This window comes from Gallinula chloropus (assembly GCF_964237585.1).
Source record: "Gallinula chloropus genome assembly, chromosome: 8".
NCBI classification, from domain to species: Eukaryota; Metazoa; Chordata; class Aves; order Gruiformes; family Rallidae; genus Gallinula; species Gallinula chloropus.
In genome coordinates this window covers 18,699,642-18,722,862 of record NC_140093.1, presented here as the reverse complement: position 1 = coordinate 18,722,862, position 23,221 = coordinate 18,699,642, and the positions used below count along the sequence as shown (strand labels likewise).

Sequence of the window (23,221 nt, the reverse complement as noted above, 5' to 3'; positions counted from 1 at the left end):
TCATAAGGGCTGATCTTGGCCTGCAGCACTACTACTCCTCAATCCATTTTCTACTTTGGGCAAGTTTTCTGAGACAGCAAACAATAAAGACTCAGGTAGGATGGGGGAAGAGAGTTTGTTTTTCAAAAAATAGGAACCTATGCTTTGGTTTTTAAATAAGCAATGTGACTTTCAAAAAGTAAAAATAGAATTTATTAGGGTAACTTTGATTCAAAAGCCATAGCTAAGATTATAACCAGACCTGGAGTAGTTAACAAACTGCCTAAATTAAGAATGGCAAATTCTCAGCTAACTCCTACTGGAAGCAGTACTTCCATGCCCTTCAACCAGACCAGACGGTACTTCTTGCTTTAGGTAACAGCTGTGATCTAATGCACGAAGTTGCAACATTTTTTATCAGTTTGAAGCAAAGGTGAGCATGTAGGTGCTCACCTAGGCATGGCTGGGGCTAGGCTCTTGTACCACTATGCCAGCTAAGGATTGAAAAGCGAGATTTTGGCAACCACTGCTGCAAAACACTGGTATTCTGCGTGTAAAATACATTGCCACGAAACCGATTTAACCGGCCTTATTTATTTTAATCGTTTTACCACCTACCCAGAGAATTTACACCACATTCCACTTTGAGCCATATTCTAGATATTCAGTGCAGAGTCAACTCATTTGCTGACAGCTTTACAGCCTGGTCTTGGATCCTTTAGGCTCACAGAAACAGAACACTAATCTAGTCATAGATTATTGTTCAATATTAACTTTTTCTTCTAAGTTTTGTATATGATATGTGGGAATAGCATATACCTTGTTTTAAAATTTTAAGAGTCATATGAAATCAAAGACTGGCCAACAGCCTCACAAAAGCAGCTCCTGTACAGTGTCAGTTCTCAAACACAGGTAACCCTGGTTCTGGTGTGTAACAAAATACACTATCTTGACCAAGATGGGAAAAAAATAATCTTATTGACAATCCTTCAAAAAGCCAAGTTTTTAGAAATTTCTGGTCTGAAAGCCAGGCTCACTAGGGCTCCTTTAAGGTCCCCAAATATAAGATATACCAAGTCGTAAGTGATTTACTAGATACACTAGCAGGGAACACTGGTCTCCTTACATACAAAGTGGTTCTTCCTTCCTCCCTTTATCATGTCCAATCTCTAATATTTTTTATTTTCTGGACCCATAAGGAACTGTCCCAGCCAGTTACTCAGGAAGGAGAACTACCTTCTTGATATGTATGAACAATCCTTCCAATTTCATACCTTCTGAAATTTTCTATATTTTAATTGCTGAAATACTAGGTAACTGTTGTCTTTAATCTTTAATATAAGTGCAATGCACACTTTATATATAACAATTATTTCTTAATAAAACATAATTATAAAAAATTCAAGGCAGACTCAGAGAATGCAACCAAAACTGTAAATATACCTGAGGGATTATTTCCATGCCTTTGTATATTATATAAAACACAGGATTTCTTGGGACATTATCAACAAATGAGTTTGATTTTTTTTTTTTTTTTAAAACCTGCTTTTTACTGATTGCATTATCAAATGTAATTTTATTATCTTGAATCTTCTGGGAAGGATATTATTTTAATAATGCATAAAAGGTTTGCTTAGTAGTTGGCTGTTGGCTTTTACTTGATACTTAATGTAATCTGTAATTACTATAGCAGCTCCTATGTTGGCTAGTGTGTTAAGGTCACTGGGAAGCTATACTGCGCTGTACTTAGTGTACAAGAACATCCTTCTGGTGATTGATGGCTAAATGCTATGGAAATGGTTTTATTTTGCTCTTGAAGCATGCCTGTAAGGAATGCTGTCAATATGTATTCTTCCTTGTCAAGCAGAACATGGTCCTTACAAATCTGTAGACAGCCCAAGATCTGTCTGTCCACCAATAAACATTCAACAATGTCTCCTCTGGATTTCAAATTCAGTTCTCAAGTCTTCACCCAATGAAACTGAATATGTCTTATTTATTAGAAAAGGCTCATTTAAAAGACACATTTTACCCTGCACAAGCATTAAGATGGAAAACACTCAAAGCCCTCACTATATTTAAATAACAATAATAATAATAACAACAACAACAAGGTTGCAGGACTTGGCTTCAAGAAGGTGGACTTTCACCTTTTTAAATATTGTTCCTTTTTCTTTACTCGGTATTCCTGAACTATCTGAAACACTCGGCCAGAATTTACAGCTGAGAAACACGCCTAAACCATGACTTGAACTGGCTTATATTACAAGACTAAACTGTATTTTAAAGAAGTATAATGTTACTGTGCTGTAGCCAAACCCAGTGACACAGCAGGCTCGCAAGCCAGCAAGTCACCTGCAACTTGTGTCATTTGCTCCAGTGGTACTACCGAGATAAACCTGAAAATGGAAGCAAAGTCCTGGAATTATTCCAGAACTGCAGTATTCCCAAGCTTATTAAACTTGGAACCATACTCACAAGACTTTCATGAAGTAGATTGACAACTAAAACTCTGGTCGATATTAATCATGGAATCAGCAGTTTAACTATTCGTCTACATCTGTTTATGATCCTCACTGGATGTAAACCAATGTTTTATACTGATGATACACATTTGCTACATGGAAAGTGGCATTCCTGAGGGAACAATCAGTATGGAAAATCCTCTGATTGGAGAATGAAAAATTAACTTGCTAGAAAAATGGATAATTTTCAAAAAGCTGATTAATGGGTAAATTTTTTCTGTGCTTCATAACAATATCTGTACAAGAACATTACTTTCACATTCTATATATTTCTTTCATACAAATTGTTCACTGGAAAGTTCAGGTGCTTTCACAAGGAAAATCAGGAGCAAGACTCCACTTGTCATTTCCATATTTGCCATAATTTTTCATAGTTTCAAATTCATGGCTGCTGCTCCCTCTGAAAGCAATGAGAGCACCAATTTATGAGTCACAGGAATAGAAATCTGTAAAATACTATATCGGTAACATTTTTGATATTAAAAACACCAAGAAAGAATCATTATCTTCACCTCCAATGAATCAAAAAAAAAAAAAAAAAAGCTCCCCAATATGGCTTTTAAATAGTTTTTTCCAGTACAGAATTCATGGTTTTGCTTTTTGGTTATGTGTTTTCTCAGTGAAATTAGTTCATGTCCCGTTCACCAAATGACCTGCTGCTTGTGGAGATGGCTGTCCTCATCTCCATTTCTAGCCAAGAGTGACTATGGGGTGTCTGTGTGCTTTCTCATACTGGCAATGATGATTCTTCTCAGGACCAGCTGCATTTAAACTGTAGACAAGAGCCAAGAGGATTTTTTAGATCAATCATCTTAGCTCTTATTGGAAGTTTAAACCTGCTGCAAGACCAACACAGATGGAAACGAGACATATTGTTGTTTGTGTCGAATGAAAGAATAGGGAGCTTTTAAACCTTGTTCTCTGTAACTGCTACATGACTAGCACATACAGACCAATAAACCTCTGCCTTTGCGCAAGACTTGTGATGGTCTCCACTGAAAATTAATTTTGTTGTACTCATCAGCTGTGCTGCATCATTCCTGTCATCAGAAAAAAGACCGAACACACACAAGAAACTGAGTAACAAAAGACCTAACATTTCTATGTCCTGCATGGGCAAGTCTCTGGGTTTACTGTTTTGCTATAAATAAAACCAACCTAAAAGCAATTTTAGTACAGAAGAAAACTGCTATTTGACACATCAGTGAGAACCCTCGTTACCTGTAAGGCCACTACTGTAATCCCTGATAATTTCTTGGAAGCAGAATCAAAGGACTATGGCATACAACTTCAATAAAAAAATCCATCCAGAATAAATAGAGAAAACATGAAAACAGTGATTTTCTGGCACTCTGTTTGAAAGGAAGAGTTAAATTAATACATGAAAAGATCCTATCAGCTCTGACTTGTCTGAGTTATTAATTGAACACCTTCTTGGAAACATGTAGATAAAGACGTGTACCTCAGAGAATACGAGATAAGAGCGAAAGGAAAGGGGGAGAAATTAGCAGTTTTGCTGGTTCACTCACTTAATTGCCAGGCTAAGGTTGTTCAAAGCTGCCTGGAGGAGCGTAATATGAAATGGTAACTGAAGTGCAGGCTGATGATGCAGAAGATAAAAACTTCAGGATCATACTTAAACACACTTATCTTCAGACTCAGAAGAGGCTGTAAAGCCAGCTGAACGATATAAAGCTGTTCTAAAACAAGACAAATGTATACTCCATGTGTTATAAGCAGTTCAAGCTGCTTCCTGTGATGAAAAACATGGACTGTACGGTAGACATACTGCAGCTAAGTACAATAGATCCCATGATACAGTTGTTTAAAGGAATATTAGAGTGATGAAAGAAGTGATGGAATTCTGCTCTTTAGGAGGCTCAGCGGCTGAACCAGAGAGAAAAGGTTTAAGCATGCAGACTCGGTAAATTTTCCTGATCTGAAAGTTTGCGACCTAGAAGACAGTTTTATGCATGAAGAGCCTGGCCTCTCAGGAAACAATACAGCTCTCCGGGTCCATTGCCTGGGGCAAAAGGAGAGGAGGATGGTACCGCTCAGCACTTCTCATCCATCTCCTCAAAAGGAGGTCAGCATCGTTATCACCATTTTATAGATGAAGAATCTAAGAAGCTCAGAAGGGCACATCTGGAGTCAGTAGCAGCCTTGGGACCAAACCCCCTTTGTCACTTCATTTCTGTCGTTTTCTATCCTTTCTGCCTTATTTTCTCCCCCACAGAGCACAGTGAAGCGTCCAACTGTACAACTCCGATAATACCAATACAGTAGTACGAAACAACCTTATTAAAATACTAATTGCAGCACTAAAACATTTTCTATGGAATGATCATAGCTGCCAATATTCCATCATTAATGTACAAAAGTCTGATTATCTTTTCAATAAAACCAGAGAAACGCTAGCCTTTAAACTCGTTATCGTTGCAAAACAGAGTGCTATGATAATGCAGCAGAACTTTGGTTTGCAGCTGTAAAATTCCCAAAAGTCCCGTGACTTGGTTATAACTTTGTTATAGATGATTACCTCCCTCACTCACACAACTCCCATGTTCGCTTTTGGGAAACAAAGTATATATTCCACAATAGCAAACAGTAAATTTATTTGAAACTACTTGAAACGGGGAGGGCAGTTTATCCTGCAACATATTGCTGTATGTTGGAAAGGCTGACGCTCACATGCCGGGTTTTGAATTATACAATGTGTTTGTAGGGGCAAAACTAAATCCAAGGTCTGCAAATGCTGATCTCAGACACTATATTCAATTGGGTCACCATGTCAAAACACATTTGTCAAGGTGAATCCTGAAGGAAGTTTCAGAAAAGAAATAAAATTCTTTAATTTGTGTAAAGACTCGTTTTAGTTTCTCACCCAAACACAAGCTGAAAATTACCACTGTTTTGAGCAAGCTTGAAAGGGGATAAATATCTATTGCTTACCAGCGTTTTTGAATCCCTTGAGTTTATCTAGAACCTGCCTTGTCAAATGCATTTTTAAATACCGTTTTGCATAGGAAAGACAATTCGTTATAGTACCTCCCTGTGAATCTTAAATAGCATCTTTCAAGTTCTTTGCTTTGAACTGGATTTTATTTTTGAAACGTATTTAAATTGCAAAGTTTTCTGTTTAATGGCGCTTTACCTGTATTTGAAAAACGAGAAAGTTTTTATAAATCGTTTCACTTAAATTCCTGCCCAGGAATGATCCCACTTGCACATTAAATTCTGTAAAGCACCGAGTTCTACTCTCACGTTTTACAAATGAATAACTATTGCCATCTACTGTTGGAAAAAAATACAATCAACAGTACGAGCACACCCAGCAGACTTTCTCTTAGCAGAGATGTAGAAAAAGACTTCGCTACCCAGAGACAAGCAGCTAACTCTATCAAAATCTTTGAAATATGATATTCAACTGGACAAAGAGAGGTCCAAAAAAAGTCTTTTCTATTCCTACACCATAATCACTGTAAGATCTGACATAACTGGGAGCAGTACACAAGTCCAAACATTGGCAACTGTTCTTTTTATACAGATTTGAGGATTTGTGAGCTCCCCCCAATGATGCAGCTGAATTGAATCCACACAAAGTGAAAGACCAACTAATAAAGCTTAATTTTAAGATATCAATATGCCCTAGTTACAATCATGCCTCTTCAAACTGAAAGCTACAAATACAGAAGGTAAAAACCATCCCCCAGCTTTCCATGCACAGGCCAGGCAATACAAAACTCTTGCCTGAAGGCAGACCTGATCTGACCAAACAGGTCAAAGTGACCGAGCACAGGACCAAGACCCACTGCTATTCTCCCAGGCTCTCCTGTCAGAGGTTTAGCATTGCCTGGGGTTGTTTTTTCAAAATTTCTTTGGGATAAAACAACTTCCCTGCTTGGGTGTGTTAAGCTGAGTACAGAGAACCAGACAAAAAAAAAAGGCACAGAAAATTATTATACACTAAAATCTGCTTTAGTCCACATTTTAGCATGTACAAAGATTTACATGGCTTCACTTTACCATTAAATTATTCAAAAATAATTGAGAAGTATGCTTCTTCCATTCCCTTTGCTGATAAATATCCTTAAACACGACATCCAACCACATTTTAAAAGTACCCCTTGCTGGGGCAAACAGAATTAGAGTAGGGTTCTATTAATGTTTGCCAGACCTGTTGGAGGTTAAACAGCCTTTGAATTAAACCATTCTTTACTCTTTGATAATTATTATTTCTCCTTAAGACACTTTTTGTTGTCTCATAATCAAGGTCAACTTGAACTGTTTTGTTAGACTCAGTATCACAGTTCAATGTTAACTCAGCTCACACTGTTCTTACAAAGCCTGCGCCCATTGTCACCTCTGCAAACAGCTTTTGGAAATACTTAGCAGAATTTTCAGTAAGGGAAAAAACTCCACCTTTACTACCAGTCACTTCAACTACTTAGCAAATCATACTTTAAATTTACACACAAAGTCATACCAATATGTGAATCAATCCTAATTTACTTAGCTTTGTCCATCTTTGCATATAAACCTCTCAGACTGATTTAAATCTTCCTTGCTTTGGTTTGTTGTGCCCTGGCAGATCACGTATAACCCAAACAATCACAACTGTTTTTAAAGTAATGCAAGAACATTATGATGTAAACAGGAAACTGCTTATTGAAACCAAGGTAAGACAAAGTATTGCTGCTTCTCTAGAGAGTAGAAGAGCATTCTTGTTGAGGGGTGATGGTGTTGAGAGGTGACTGAAGGCAGAGTGTGAGGTAGAGCCAGGAGCGGGACACAGCTCAAGACCCCTGCATGCCACACGATGCACCAGGCAGGATAAGCCACAAGCTGAGATGTCATACTTAGAAATGTGCAATCAAAAATGTGGTAATGGGGGAGGTACATCCACACACACCCCCACACACCCCCACACAGGGTCCCCAAACCTGTCAGCTCTCGAAACCAGACCCTCAGAAGAGGGCTATATGCACAAACAGAGTAATACTGCACCTCCTGCTGTCCCATTAATTCTATGGGATCTCCCAAGGGATTTCATCCACAACGTGTCTTTTTTTTCTCCTAAACTCCCCACAGAAAGGGAACAGCTTCCCACAGGGACAGACAGAAAGCTCGACAGGGTGTTTAGAAACAGCATGCTGGGAATGCAACCAGAGACAAGGAAAGAACCCCGTGCACATGTTAGTGGAGTCCAGTGAGGTGGCTTTGTGCTGCTAGGGACAGTGAGGGACAGTGCTTTATCACCTTTGGCCAATGCACTTTCCACATACCCAGCTGACATGACAATTGTCATATTACAGATCCCAAACAGTGAAAACATCTGCTCTAAGCAGACATGAGCAAGACATTCCTCAAAGTTCACCATCTAAACACTTGCTAGAGAACCTCCCGATGACTGGGCATTATTTCCTGAGCATCTAGTACTCAATAACAAGTCACCCAGGATGCACAATCCTAACTGCCAAACCCCTGGAATGACAGCCCGAAGTATGAACCCTGATAACGTGCTTTCATAATTTTACTGAGCACAAGTGCTCCTCTTCTCCCAGACATCATCACCTCCCCCTGTATCGCTTTGTGTCACCTCAGGTAAACGTCTCTGTGCACACGAGCTTCAAACAAACCATTAGATTTTTAAAAACAAACAAATCTGAAGATATTAACAAGAGCACTTACGCTCTGCAGGGAAGAAAATCCACTTACTGCCAAGGGGTTCAGGCATGGCACCGAGGCGGACGTGCTATCCCCCAGCCGCTGACTCTCGCAGGTAACTCCTCACTGCCAGCTGAGTTCTGCTTAGAGGAGAGCAGTCGGTGGTGAGCCATTTCTTCGACACATCCAGGCAGCTGCCACTTGCAAACGTGGTTTTAAACTCTTCAGGGGAGAAATTGCTGAAAGCTTCTAGTTTGCTTCCTAAAAAGCGACAGTAGCACCTTTTCTGGACTGTTTCAGTGGGGGCTGAAAGCAGCTGCATGGTGTTGAGAAACAATAGCAGGCTCTAGCCACAACAGCTACATTTGGTGTAGTCGCCACAATGATACCATATTGCAGAGCTTTCCTTGCTGCCGCAAACAAATAGAAGCAAAAGTATATCGAGTTCTCAGTTTCTAACTATTTTTCTCCCCTGCCACATGGATTCTGCAGAACATATGCTTTTTCATGCATGCAGAAACTTGGCTGTTTAAGCTCTTTACCTTTTTCAGAAGTGACAGCAAAAAAAAAACCCAAACCCAAAACTTAAATGCCACAAAACCAGATTATGTTTAGAAAACAAGTCTTCTGATTGAAATAAGGCACTTGTAAGACAAGGAGAGTTTCATTTGGAAAATAGCACACTAAGCATGTGAAATATCTTGGCTTTTCATGTTTAGTTGCAAATCTGAAATGAAGTACTTGATGCTAAGTGAAAGCTGTTGCTCAGAAACGAGATAAAACAACGAAAAGAAAACGTGTGACTTTGAAACAAGCAAGAACATTGCCAGTGGCAGAGCCAGCACTTATTTTAGATCGAGTTTATTAAGCAACGTTCTGCCCTGCCAGAAAGGAGCTGTACATCTTCCAGCGTGTGATGTTGGCCTCTCCCATTTCCACTTATTCTGGCAACATGAGGTTTCCTTCAGACAGAGTTAAAAAGCAAGGACTACTCGTAAGTTCACCCCAATCGTACAGTGAGAAGAGGAAGGCGGCCACGAGATGGCACTGGTCAAACACTCAGAAAAACACCACAGTGGGTCGGTGGAAATGTTGATGGCATCGAGTCATGACGCAAGGCCCGCTCCTAGGGCCATGTCTGTTCGTTCCCCACTGCGGTGAGACCCACGGTGCAGGCTCAGCTTCCATCGCAAACGCCATGCATGTGTGTCCGGATTTCTGGTGTAGCTTTCACAAGTGATCAACGCTGGCTAGAGAAGCAAAGGTCATCTGTCCTATGGTAAGAACCACCCGTGGAGGTCACTGAGCATCCTCCTTCTGCGGCAGTGGGCAGCACAGGATGGGCTCTCAGCACTACACCCTCAGGGAGATGGTGCTGGGGCTCGGCACGCAACAGGTGGGCTTGCTGCGGGGTAAGGCCAAAGCCTGTGTGCAGGGAGGGATGTCTGGGGACAAGCCCCGACACTTTCCCCCTCACAACCTGTTCTTCCACAGCTCGGCAGTGTTTGTCACCGGCTCCCCGTGCTCAGAGGCTCGCGTGTTTTTCACAAACTTGGCTCCGCGCTTCTAATCTCCCTGAGCAAAAGTCAACGTTTCTTAAACTCGGTGAGCGAATTTCAACGTTTTTTAAACTCGGTGAGCAAATTTCAACGTTTCTTAAACTCGGTGAGCAGATTTCAACGTTTCTTAAACTCGGTGAGCAGATTGCAACGTTTCTAGGTTGCCATCGCCTCAGGGCTCTCCCAGCGAGACCGCGCCAGCGGCAGGGAGCCCAGCCCTCCTACCGCTCAACCCTGCCACCGCCCGACCTACGGGCGCGGGAGGGAATGCGAAGCAAATCTCGGCACCGACTCCGGGCGGCTCGCTCTATCCCCGGGGTCCCTTCCCCGCCGCGATCCCGGTGCCCGGGCCCCGCCGCACCCCGCTCCCCTCAGCGGGGGCCGGGCCGCCTCACGGCAGGGCGGGAACGCGCGCGTGGGGAAGGGGAGGGGAGGGGGGCGGCCCCAACGGTCGGTCGCGAGGTGGGGAAAGGGGTCTCGCGCCGTCCGCCGCGAGCCCCCCCCCCCCCCCCCCCCCCTCCACGCCGGCGGGAAGCGCGAGCCCGCGCGAGGAGCCGCCGCGCGTGTCGGAGCGGCGCCGGCCGCGCGCCCCACGGTTGAGGGAAGCGCGGCGGTCGGCCCGGGGGCGCCGCTCCCGTTTTGCTCTGCTGGGGTCCCCCGGCGCGGGGGAGCGCCCCTCCGCTCCCGGCCGCCGCCGAGGCTGACAGAGACGAACTCTTCGCGGCGGCAGTGGCGGGAGCCGGCCGACCGCGGCCTCAAGGCGGGTGCGGCGGCGGAAGCCTCCGCGGCGGACCTCCGGCTGCGGGGGTCAGGACAAAGACCCCAGGGCGGGCCGGGGTCAGGAGCCCCCTCGCTGACGTTTTTTGTTTCGGTGGCGGACCCCCTTTGTCCCCCACCCCCGTCCCACCTCCCCGGGCTGCTCCCCTCGTCCGCTGAAAGTCAGCGAGTAAAACAGCGGACGGGCGCGGGGAGCGCGGCAGCGGCCATTAGGGTTAGTAACACCAGGGCTCCCCCACCCCGCCACGCGACTGGGCGGGCGCCCCCGCGGAGGTTTTAAACCTCCCTCGGTCACGCCCCCCGAGCCACCATTGGACGCCCCCGTCCTCCGCTGTCATTGGCTGCGGCGGGGAGAGAGGCAGTGGCGGGAGTTTGGAACGCTCGGGCTATTCGTCCCTTGGTCGCACCACGTGCTCCCGGGCGCGCGCTTGGCCGTGCCCTCTCCTCTCTCCGCCCCTTCCCCGGGCCTGGGGGCTTCGGCTGGGGCCGGGGGTGAGGGCCCGGGGTCGGATATCAGGGCCCGGGGTCGGGTTTAGATCTGGGACCCGCAGCCGGGCCCAGGGTTTAGGAATAAAATCCGGGGGCTGGGGCGTGGGGTTTGGGGTCGGGCCTTGGGGCCTCGGGGCTGGAATTAGGGCCCGGCCCCGCGTTCGGGCCCTGCCCAACTCTGTGAGGGTCCCTCGGTGAGGATCCATTTAATTTGCATTTTGCGTTTATTATTTTATTTACAGTTATTAACATTTAATCCTTGGGAACAGCTGCAGAGCTCACAGGAATGGAACGGGCGTTATTATGGGGGCAAGACATGATTGGGCAGAGTTGTGGCCACAGTGTGAAGCTTTTCATGCTGGGTGCTACAATTGTGCATGGCACATCTTGTGACTGTGGCGTGCCACTAAGAACACTGGTGTGTTCCCACAAGTGTCTTTCCACGTGGACCTGAGAGGTGTTTGCAAGCATGAAAAGAGCTAATAAGGATGCTGGATTTTCCCAAATGCTTTTTCATGGCACCTCCTGTACAGACATCCTCACAGCTACTGGAGACCTGCACGGTGACAGCAGCAGTGGTAAGAAATCTTGCAGCTGCCACCACCAGACTCAACAGAATTCTGTCACTGTTTGCTTCCAACTTGCTTCCGTTTCCCCTTTCCTGTAGCTGCTTTCTTCATTCCTATTCCATTTCTCCTGGCTTTTCTTACTCATCCTCCAACCAGCTGGGGTTTGACTTGTGCTTCCCTTTGCAAAGGATGGCAAACCTAAGTTCCTTTCTTAAGCTCCTCCCAAGATCAGGCATTTCAGTGCCTGGTGCGGTAGAAATTCCATGAGGATCAGGCAGTTCCTAACGTTCCAAGCTCTGGCTGTAGCGAGAGGCCTGCAGAGGAGACGCTGCCTGATGTGATGGACTCTGCACTCAGCTCCCACCCTGCATGTTCTGGGGGCTGCTTCACTGGGGTCCTGCCCTGCAAGGCTCGCTGTGCCAGGCAACTCCCTTTCTCCTCTTTGGCAGGGGCTGGCTCATTCCGATGTCTGGTAAGCACAGGCTGAGTCTGCCCTGCTCTGTTCCTGTGCCAGCTGCAGAGCTTTACACCTCTCCTTGGCATCCCAGCCTGATTTGTCCCGCTCATCCCTCCGGCTTTGCTGGCACCAGCAGGCAAATATCTTTGTCTCAACAAAGCTCAACAAAGCAGTCCTTCCAGTCCTTCCAGCCTCTGGATGTGGTACGGTGAGCAAGGGTGTTTCAAACCGGTGCTTTGCTGTGCAGCGGGGAGCCAGGGCACGGCTTTGCATCCACGGGCGTGTAGACGGGAGCAGGGATCCCATCCCGCCCAGCGGGGCCGGTCTCGTCGGGCCGGGTCCCGCTTAGCAGCGCCGCGGCGGGGACCCCACCAAGCGGCGTTTCCGTAGTGTAGTGGTTATCACGTTCGCCTAACACGCGAAAGGTCCCCGGTTCGAAACCGGGCGGAAACACGTGGGTAGCTGCTCTTTTTTCCCCTCCGTTACTGGTAACGTTCCTGAGCGGAGACGGGCGCGACCTCCGGGGGCCCGCACGCGTCTCTGCGCGGTCACCAGGAGCTCTGCCCCAGCTGTTTTTAGCCGCAGCCGCGGTCACCCTTCTGCCCGGCCAGCCACTTCGCACCCGTTGTCTTTACCGAGCCGGGGCGCGGATCTACACGGCGGGAGCTGCCTTAGAGCGCTGCGGCTCGGCCTCACGGTGTTACGGTACCGCGCCGCAGCCACCCCGTCCCGCCGGCGCGGGGCCCGGCCGGCAGCGCCCCTACAGCTCCCGGAGCGCACGGCTCCCGGCCCGGCCACGGGCGGGGCCCGCCGCGCTGCATGACGGGAGTTGTAGTCCGCGCGTCCCCGCTCTGCCCGGGCAGCTGCTCGCGGCCCCGCCCCGCCCGCTCCCCGCTGCAGGGCGGGTCGCAGCCCCGGCCCCGCTCCCCACGGCGCCGCCGCCGCCGCGCCCCGGCCCGGAGCCGTCGGCAGGAGCGCGGCGCCGGAAGTCGCACCCCGGAAGCGGCGTGCACGGCGTCAGCAGGACATGGCGGCCTGAGGCGGAGGCGCTCCGGCCCTTCCCCTCCGCAGGTGCGTGGGGTGCCGCCGCCGCCCTCCTCCTCCTCCCGGCCCGGGGGCGGCCTCGCCGGCGACGCGGCGGCCCGCAGGGAGGGCGTGTGGGCGGGCGGGCGGCGCCCGGTCAGCCGGGCCCGGCCGCGGGGGTGGCCGGGCCGGGCCGGGCCCGGGCGAGGGCAGCGGCAGGGGAGGGCGCTGCGGGCTCCGTCCCGTCCCGCGGCGAGGTCGAGCCGGGGGAAGCGCGGCTGCCGCGGCCCGCGGCGCCCCGTCTGCTGCCTCGGCGCCGAGGCGGCCTTTCCCCCCCGGTTCCCGCGGCGGGGAGCGGGGCTGTGCCCCGGGGAGCGGCGGCCCCGCCGCCTGAGCGCGGTTGGGTCGCAGCCTCGGGCGGCTCCTTTCTGCAGAGCGCTCCTGGGAGCCCGCTCTGGACACGGCAGCTCATGAGCTTAGGCGAGCTAATCCTCTGACGCGGGTGGGGGGCATTCACGTCGCGCCCTCTCCCCCTCGGCCTGTCTCTAAAATTAGCAGCTCCCCGAGGTAAGAAGGATCCCCCCGCCTCGCTGCCCCTCTCCTGAAAGCGCCGCTACACGAGCTGACCCGCGGGACTCCAGCTCTGAGCCTTCTGCCGCCCTGAACTTTGTCAGGGGAGGGAAGCAAAGTTCAAGTCTTGCGCGCGAATCTGACTGTCGGCGTTGTTGTCCCAGGTCAGAGCGAAGAGGCTGCAGCTCGCTGTCAAAATGCAGTATTCCCACCACTGTGAGCACCTCCTGGAGAGACTGAACAAGCAGCGCGAAGCCGGCTTCCTCTGTGACTGCACCGTTGTTATTGGTGAATTCCAGTTCAAAGCGCACAGGAACGTGCTCGCCTCCTTCAGCGAGTACTTCGGTGCGCTGTACAGGGACACCTCCGACAGTAACGTGGTCCTGGACCAGGCTCAAGTGAAAGCTGATGGATTCCAAAAGCTCCTGGAATTTATTTATACGGGGAACTTAAACCTTGACAGGTAACGTGGGTTATTAAAGGGGGAAAGGAACTTTCTGTGAAGGCAGTGGGGGGGTTTTGTTCTTTGTCGTAGTAGTGGATGAGACACATATTAACAAGTTGAAGATTGTCGCTTTCACTGTGTGCAGAACAAAGCTCTGTTGTCTAATATTTCCATTATTGATCGCTTGGAAGGGATTATCAATCCGATGTGATCACTGGGAGAGGGAAGGATAAGCGTATTCTTCCCATTAGCAGTTTGTCTTTTGCAGAGGACTTGCAGGCTATGTACAGTAGAGACTAAAAGCTGCGAAATGCATGAGGACAGGCACAATTCACCAAAAATGGGTTTGTTAGATTGTGTGTGATCAGTAAGTTAATATCCTGTGTTACAGTGTTCAAGTGAAGTCATGGAGAATGTGTCTCCCTTGTTACTGTGTTGATTTTTGTGCCCGTTGTGTTGCTTCACGTACCTTGGGGATCCTTTGCAGTGTTTTCTCTGGGGGAGAGGAGGAGATTGTCCCTTGTGAGGGATGTGTGACTATGTAGAAGCACATAGGCCAGGGCTTTAACTCATTTTACAGTGCCTGGTGCCACCCATACTTCTTAAAAAGGCTTTGTCTGAAAACTCACACTCGATAACTTAAGCAGGTGCTGGGGTGGTGATGGTGTTTTTTAGTTAGCGACAAGGGTTAACAGCAGCAGAGCAGTGTGCACAGCTATGTGGTGGAGCTGGTGATGGCTGCTTTGCAAATTCCATATGAGCACAAGTGTGCAGTGTTCTGGATGTCTGGGATGGCAGCAGGAGAGTTTCCAGGTTGTTCTGAGCAGTTGGGATCTCTGAAGGCAGAGGAAGGTGACAGTACCGTTCCCATCCAGGGAGAACTGTTTGACTACAGACAGTGCCTGTGGCTCTGCCCATGTGCACCTGGCATCTTGTGCTGTGTCCCCTTTGGTAACTGTGGTGACCCTCTGCATGTTCTGGGGTCTTCTCTGGTGGTGGGTGCATGTGTGACTCCAGGAGGGTGTACTCAGTACTAGCACAGTACAGGGTACCACAGTGGTTGTATTCACACACAGAGGGTAATTGTGGCTAGAAACTTGCTGCTTATTTGCATTTACAGTGTAATAGATCATTAGAATGATGATGTTTACCATTAATCTCTCTCTCCAGCGTTATAAATCCATAAATGCATTGATGGCACATGTTGCCACCTTTTCCAGATCCATTTCTTTCCTGAACCATCAAGGGCTGTGTTGCAGGAACTGAAAAACAAAGCATAAGTGAGGACTTCCTTGGTGCTCACATTGTCTGTGTGCTGCTGGCACAGAGTTAAGAGAGTTTACAAGTTGTTCTATAAAGCAGGATTAACACCTGCCTCCCTCACAGACATGCTGAGTACTTGCATATTACTTAAGACTTTGGGCAGCAGGATTACAGAACGGCAGTTTATGTGTTTTGTTCTCCAGTGTTTTATCTCTTTGTGCAGTGATTTATGAGCTTTTTGGACCAACAATCCCATGTCTGGCTGTACCACCTCACAGTTGGTCTTTTCACTTAAAATTGTGCAAAGGGGATGTAACTGTAAATAAAATCCTCAGTTCTGTGGCTCTGCTGACCCCACAAGACACAGGCCATTGGCTTGGAAGGAATTGTCACACTGTCTCACAGCACAACAGCACTGAGATTAGATTTTGCTCTATGCATTCTCAGTGTTATGAGGGTGTAACTTTGCTGTGGCTCTGCTTGTGTTTGATGCAAATGTTGGCTTTGCCCTGAATATTGTCACCCACATCTTGTTTTGTGTTGCAGCTGGAATGTTAAAGAAATTCACCAGGCTGCTGACTATCTCAAGGTAGAAGAAGTGGTCACCAAATGCAAAATCAAGATGGAAGACTTTGCTTTCATTGCTAATCCCTCTTCTACGGAGACGTCCAGCATCACTGGCAACGTTGAGATGAATCAGCAGACTTGTCTTCTGACTCTCCGAGATTACAATGATCGGGAGAAAGGAGACGCTGCCTGTGCTGAGCTGGTTCAACCACAGGCAAAGAAAGCAGCTTTAGAGAAGAAATCTCCTCAAACCAAAAAGAGAAAGAAGAATTTCAGCTCCCCTAAAACCGTGCAGAACAAATCTGTACAGTACCAGAGTGATGTGACTGAGAACACGTCCATTGAAATGTTTTTAGATGCAAATAAACTGGCCACCCAGATCACTGAACAGGCTGCCCAGGGCAGTGATAACTCCGAGCTGCAGCTGGCAGCTGTGGTGGAAAGCGAAACGCTGGCAGCGCAGGAGATGCTCGTTCAGACTATTGCAGCAAAGCAGAAACGGGGGAAGCCTCAGCAGAGCTGTGCGCTAAAGGAGCACTGTATGTCCAACATAGCCAGTGAAAAGAACGCCTACCAGCTGGAGAGCTCAGCAGAAGAGCTTGACCAGAAGTACTCCAAAGCCAAGCCAGTGTGCAACACCTGTGGAAAGGTCTTTTCAGAAGCCAGCAGCCTCCGTCGGCACATGAGAATACACAAAGGGGTGAAGCCCTACGTGTGTCAGCTCTGTGGGAAGGCGTTCACCCAGTGCAATCAGCTGAAAACACATGTAAGGACTCACACAGGTAAGCTGCTGGCCTTCCCTTCGTGGGCTGTGGAGACCTGTAATCACAGGCTGCGAATGCAGAGCTTGAAAGATCTTTGCATTCTGACTCCTTCCTCTAGATACTTTGTCTGCTGCTGGTACCTGTGTCCTGGTAGCATGAAATGTTTCATCATTTTTGGGTACAGAATCAGAGTTTGTACTATAAATAGCTGGGGAGGACTTTGTTAGTCTGAGCATCTCGTTTCTAGAAGGATTCAAAAGAGCTGGCTAGAGGGATGAAGTGCCAGGCACTGTTACCAGTACAGCATGAAAAACTCTCTGTACTTGACACCAGAATTTTAGTTGCTTCTTTATAAACTTCTAATGTAAGTTTGATAATGAAAGTGGGGAAAAATGCAATCTTGTGTCAAGTAGCTAACTTGTCCCGTAGGGCCTTCACAAAAGGGAGGGTAGATGGCTGAACTATTGTAGCATTTGGGCTTTTATTTCACAACATTTGCAGCTGAAATGTGTGAGAACATTATATCTCTGCCTTCAATGGCATTCCCAGATGTTTGTGTTGTGTCAAGAGCTACAGAACAAAGCATCAAAGAAAAATCACTTAGGTTATGAACAGCTGATTGCTGGAGCCTGGGAAGATGTGTGGGAGAAGTGCTGTCCTTGCTTCTCCACATGTCTACCCTAGAGATGGGAGGCTCGATGCGGGGTTAGTTTGGTCTTCAGGTGGACCTGGTGTAGCTGCTGCTGGGCCATTGCCCTTGCTGCTGGTCTCAGCCCAGTGAGCAGCAGAAGGACCCGGCTTACGTAGAATCCCGAAGTGACAGTGAATCAGACAGCAAAAAGTAAACAACAGTGTTCTTTCCCCCTTTGGAAAAACTCAGCAGAGGCCAGCAGTGGAGTTCTTTCCAGGAAGCTGTGAAGATGTAAAGAGGTGAAGTAGGAGGTGTTGAGGTACAGCTGCAGAGCACCTTGCTCGCTCTGTAACCAAGGGAGAGATTTTCAGATAGTGTCAGCCTGTGACTAACCAGAGATTTCATGTGTGAGATGGAGCTTGTGAGCAGAATTCAGAGGCAGTTTGCTGGTAGGAATGTCAGCTGTGCTTTCTACTCCTGAGGTGCTGTACTGGGAATTTTTGCATGAGTAGGTAAGGAATTTCACTGTGTTGGTTGCTAGATGGTGGGTTAGATGTCTAATACTTCAAGTTTTTATGTACACAATATACTTAATTGTTGAGTTCATGGTTTGTTTGTGCACTGCAATAGAAATCATAGAATCACAGAATATACTGAATTGGAAGGGACCCATAAGAATCATCAAGTCCAACTCCTTTATAATAGATCTTATAGATTTAAATGTTCCAAAGTGATTGCTTTGTTACCAAAAAGGAAGAGACCACAGACCCTTTTTGGAACCGGCTTAATGAGTGAAAGTAGAACCACTGAGCAATGTGAAATGGCATCCTTGGGTTATTTGGAAGTTGTACAGATACAGTGAAGTGGCCAGTTTTAAAAGTTCTTTGTTTTACTCATTATGAAAATGCAGAGATTGTCTCTTTTAAGCTGTCTTCTGAGCTGTGGGGTTGCAGGACCCATTACCTGAGACTGCTGACCACGGAGAGAACCTGAATAACCAGATCCCCCAGCATTAATGAGCACGGGGCTGTTTGCTGAAGACCTGTTGCTGTTTGACAGGCGAGAAAAAGCAGATGATTTCCTGCTTGTTCATCTTGAATATTCAGCATCATGAATAGAGATAAGCAGCAGAAAGTCTGGAGATGTAGTAGTAGCATTCTTGAAGTAATGTGGGGGAAAAGGCACCATGAAAAATATTACTACCTTTCTTTTTCCCTCCAATAACATGTTAAAAGCAGTGTGTTAGCTGCTGTATTCCTGGCGTGTTCCACTTCAGTTCACTGATTACAGGGTGTTCCAAGGTGTTATTTGTAAGAAATGTTAGACCAGACACCCGAGCTGTGGTCAGGTAATGCATCACAAAGTTTTCCTATGCAAATGCAGAGAGCACAAGGGTTTTATCTTTCACTAGGGGAGAAGCCATACAAATGTGAGCTGTGCGACAAGGGCTTTGCTCAGAAGTGCCAGTTAGTGTTCCACAGTCGGATGCACCACGGAGAAGAGAAACCTTACAAGTGTGATGTCTGCAATCTGCAGTTCGCCACTTCAAGCAATCTGAAGATTCATGCCAGGTGGGCAGAAGGGGCTTTCAGCAAAACGCTCACCCATGTGTCTGTTGAGCCACAGTAATTTACTCCAGTGCGAGCAAGAGTTACACATTGGGGTAATTTGGTTGTTGCTACCCCTCTGCTTGGGGGTCTCCTCTCACACTGTGTGACAGTGTAGTTACATCTAGGTACTTGCTTGTGAGTGAGGTGGTTTCTGAATGTTACAGCCTGTGGTACCCTTATGGCAGCAACATGGGGTTTGTTTTAAACTGCTGGTAGCGTGAAAGAAGAGAGAGTTCCTTGGTGGGAAGAGAAATGGAACAGTTCTCACTGTTCACTGCTATCTGCACGGGGCTCTTTGCATTTCTGGCAGGAGCAGAGATTAGATTCCCCTGCTGGGAATCTTCATTTTATCTTCTGGTATACAAAACGTCCTGAGTTCCCATGCAGGATGTTATGTGTGCAGGGCCTGTTGTTCAGTGCTGCTGCTGCTACTGATATCACGGGTGTGCTGATTCCCAGAGTCAGCAGGCAGCGAATTCCATTCCCTGGGAAACTCCTAACCCAGACCCCAAACTCCCCAATAATTGTTACGCTTTTTAAATTCACAGCACATTAGCACAAAGAACTTTGGGGACAGAGTACTAATTGAGGAAAGCTACTCAATGGTGGGCCTAGCTTCCCTCCCTGCCGGGAGATACGAGGGCTGTCTGTGTGTGTTTGCAGGAAGCACAGTGGTGAGAAGCCCTACGTGTGTGACCGGTGCGGGCAGCGGTTCGCGCAGGCCAGCACGCTCACCTACCACGTGCGGCGCCACACGGGCGAGAAGCCGTACGTGTGTGACAGCTGTGGGAAAGCCTTCGCTGTCTCAAGCTCCCTCATCACCCATTCCCGAAAACATACAGGTAAGGGCAGCCCTGCGGCACCGGCACGGGCTGGCAGTGCTGGGTGGGTGGGTTGTTGGCAAACAGTTCTGCACTGGACGAGTTCCTGAGCGCTGGAAGAGGCTGCCCGGGGAAGTGGAGGAGTCCCCGTCCCTGGAGGTGTTCAACAGACGTGTAGATGTGCTGCCTGGGGATGTGGTTTAGTGGTGGCCTTGCCAGTGCTGGGTTAATGGTTGGTCTTGATGATCTTGAAGGTCTTTTCCAACCTAAATGACTCCGTGGCTGTCTGCAGAGGGGCTGGAGATAGGTAACAACCAGGAATTTTGTAGAATGGGAGTTCCCTCTGGAATTGTCATCCAGCTCCTTTGCCTTTGACCTCAGTTTAGGCAGCTCTTTTGCCCATTGGACATCTCTGTTTCATTTGGATTTGTTCTTTATGCAGATTCTGTTTTATATATTGAAATAACAAACTCCTTGTGTTTCCTTTAGGAGAGAAGCCATATATCTGTGGCATTTGTGAGAAGAGTTTTATTTCCTCTGGAGAGCTCAATAAACATTTTCGGTCCCATACAGGTCAGTTTCCAGACAGGCTGCTTCCTGCGCTGTAAATAATATTCTACCTTTTGCCTTTAAAATCCACTGTCTTGTGCTGCACTTGAAGGTAGCAGAGGTTTTTAATTTATGTGTCTCTTTGTTAAAATAATTTAAAGAAAATACATGTGGAAGTGTTTTTAACTACCTTCCTCAGACTGATACCTGTGTAACAGCGTAGGTGTCGACGTGTGATCGTGGCTTTACTTCTACTGTTGGCCTTGGGGTGTTTTGTTTTAATCTATAATTCTGGAAACTATTTTATTCTGAATACAGACAAAATTACTTTGTAGTTACAAGTTTCTGGTTTAAAATACAGCTTTGAAGTCCATTATCCTACATCTCTAACTGTGTTTTCTTTCCATTTCAAGATTGTTTAACTAACAGACTTTTTTTTTTCCCAGGTGAAAGACCATTTATCTGTGAAATGTGTGGAAATTCTTACACAGACATCAAAAATCTGAAGAAGCACAAAACGAAAGTTCACACAGGTGAGTTCCAGGCCTAAAATTAGAAAAGGTTTTTGGATAGCAGCTCTCTTTAGAGCCCCAAGCATCTGCTGTAGAGGCACACAAACCTTTAAAAGCATCTAGTACCTGCTTTAAAGCAGATTCAAGACAAACTTTTAAGCATTGGTGTTGCTGTAGCAAATGTGTTGGGCAACACACAAGTGGATTGCTGCCAACAGGAACTTCTCTGTGTATTTACCTTCTTGTTCCAGTACCTGGGAGAGCTTTCCATGTGAAGGCATAGTCTCAATTGTAGGAAATTTTTTGGCTCTTCTCAAGTATGTCTTTCCAAGGGTGGTAACTGAGGTGAACAAGGTGAACTGGTTACAAGAATTACTTCACATCATGAAGGCCCAAGTATTTTGAGTGCAGCAGTGAAAGATTTGTGTATACATGCAGTCAGTGTTAATCCAAGTCTGGGCTGGATTAGCAAGCACACAGGATCAGAGAGCTGGCACAATGTTCCCAGATGCTAGTGCTGCTCTAACAAGACTTTTCCAATGGATTAAATTCTTATTCTAGCCACCAGATTTTGATTAGAAAGAAGTTTGACATAATTTCCTTGCTTATGGTACAAAGAGCTGTTCAGATAGCCAGCCTCTTTCAGCACTCACTCCACATGCCTCGTTATCTGTCCATCTTTAAGTGTATTAACCATCATTCCCTTGCCTCTGTCCTATGGAAAAAGGAGTAATATGTGTCTGCATAGGCCTGGGTTGGGAGGGAGAGGATGAGAAAACAGGAGTCCTTTGCAGAGGCAGCTTTGAGTGTTACAAGCATGAGAAGCCCTGTTTGGGAGAGGCCCCTGTGCAGCAGGCAGACAGCAGAAGCCAGGTGATGTGAGAGCAGCAGTGAGCATGGAGAGAGCCTGGGCTGGAAGCTGGGGGAGCTGCTGAGGCCAGGAGGGACTGAAGGCAGCCAGGAATGCTGCAGTAACAGGTTTTGGAACACACTTTGCTAGAGGAAGGGTTAAATCTCTGATGTGGCCTAATCAGAAAGCTGGAGCTGGGCAGATGGCATTCAAACAGGCAGGCAGGGAGGAATCTGTTAACACTGAATTCAATCCAAACTAGAAAAGCTTTTCTCAAGTGGCTGGGCAAGAGCTGTAGTGGGTCTGCCTGGAGTGGTGTTAACGAATCTTGTTTTCCCCAGAGATGTTTATGGATAAATGATACATTGTACGTTGTGATCTCAGTTAAAGGAGCATGCTTGGATGTGGCTGTGGTTCTCAGATCTTTCTGGGATGGAAAAATCTTAAGGGAACCTTCATAATTACCTATTTTCCAAAGCTCCTATGTTCACTGTGCAGTTAAGGACTTGTTATCTTCTGTACCATGCCAAGTAGAGATCAAGTTGGAACGAATCGTCCGTCAGCTTGCAGCTTGTTCTGGGGTCAGACACATTAAAGCCACTGATAGCCCAGCTGCCCAGGCAGACTTTGACACCCCAGGGGTTTGCTCTGACAGTCACTTGAAAGGGAATGTGCACAATTTGTGCAGGAGATTTTGAACGTTTCTTTCTTTTTTTCCCCCCAGGATCTGAAACTCCCCCCGATTCTAATGCACTGGATAATTCTTTCAATGAGCAAGAATCCATTCAGAGTCAGAAGAGTCCTTTATCAGAGTCCATAGATGTGAAACCCTCTGAGATGTCTTTAGCGCTTCCTCTTCCCATTGGGGCTGAAGACCACCAGATGCTGCTCCCGGTGACGGGCAGTCAGTCTCCTCCATCAGAAACATTACTGAGATCTGCTGTGACTGGATACTCAGAACCCCAGTTTATCTTCCTGCAGCAGCTGTACTGACAGCGCAGCGGGGGCCAGCGAGGTCACCTGGCAGCGAGCTCGGGCGCGCTGGTAAGATGAAGACGAGCAAGCAGTCATGTGTCTTCAATTGGACTTGTTCTTTTTTTGTTTGTTTTTAATTCCCCATCCTGTGTGGAGACACTTGTACAGCGTTTCCATTGTGTGGTTGTTGTCTTTGGGTTTCATTGAATCGTGCTAATCTACAGTTGAGTTTCTGTTAACGCTGATTTCCAGGAGACAATTCCTTTCTGGCAGCACCTGCCTTAAGAATCTTCTGTTAATGTATTTTGGAGATCCCCTTCCATATTCCTGCTGATCCAGTGTGCCCCAATGTCATTGGAGAGTAGCCATTTTAAGCCATATTCAATAGTTGGAGAGGTGGAAGGGGAAAATCCTGATCTGAATGTACTAACAAGCTTGTACTGCTGCGTTCCAAGGTGATGCAGTGGTACGTGAGGGAAGAAGGTAGGGCAGTGCTCTGGTGAGGTGCTTGGAAAGAATGACTGCTGTCTGCCAGAAGTAGCTGTTGGGGCTTTCAGTTGAGGCCTGACCAGAAGGAAAGTTAGCTCTGTGTGTTAGCTCTTCCTGACAAGGCGAGTAA

General features: G+C 47.2%; 1 protein-coding gene across 1 annotated transcript; it reads left to right on the top strand.

The window, feature by feature from the left end:
- Positions 1-13,812: 13,812 nt before the first annotated feature.
- Positions 13,813-22,620, top strand: MYNN (myoneurin; the record flags this gene model as incomplete). The annotated part of the gene is made up of 6 exons (XM_084267569.1): positions 13,813-14,078; positions 15,870-16,672; positions 18,697-18,856; positions 19,559-19,737; positions 20,206-20,289; positions 22,352-22,620. The coding sequence occupies 6 exons, from the start codon at positions 13,813-13,815 to the stop codon at positions 22,618-22,620; spliced, it is 1,761 nt and encodes a 586-aa protein (XP_084123695.1).
- Positions 22,621-23,221: the final 601 nt, after the last annotated feature.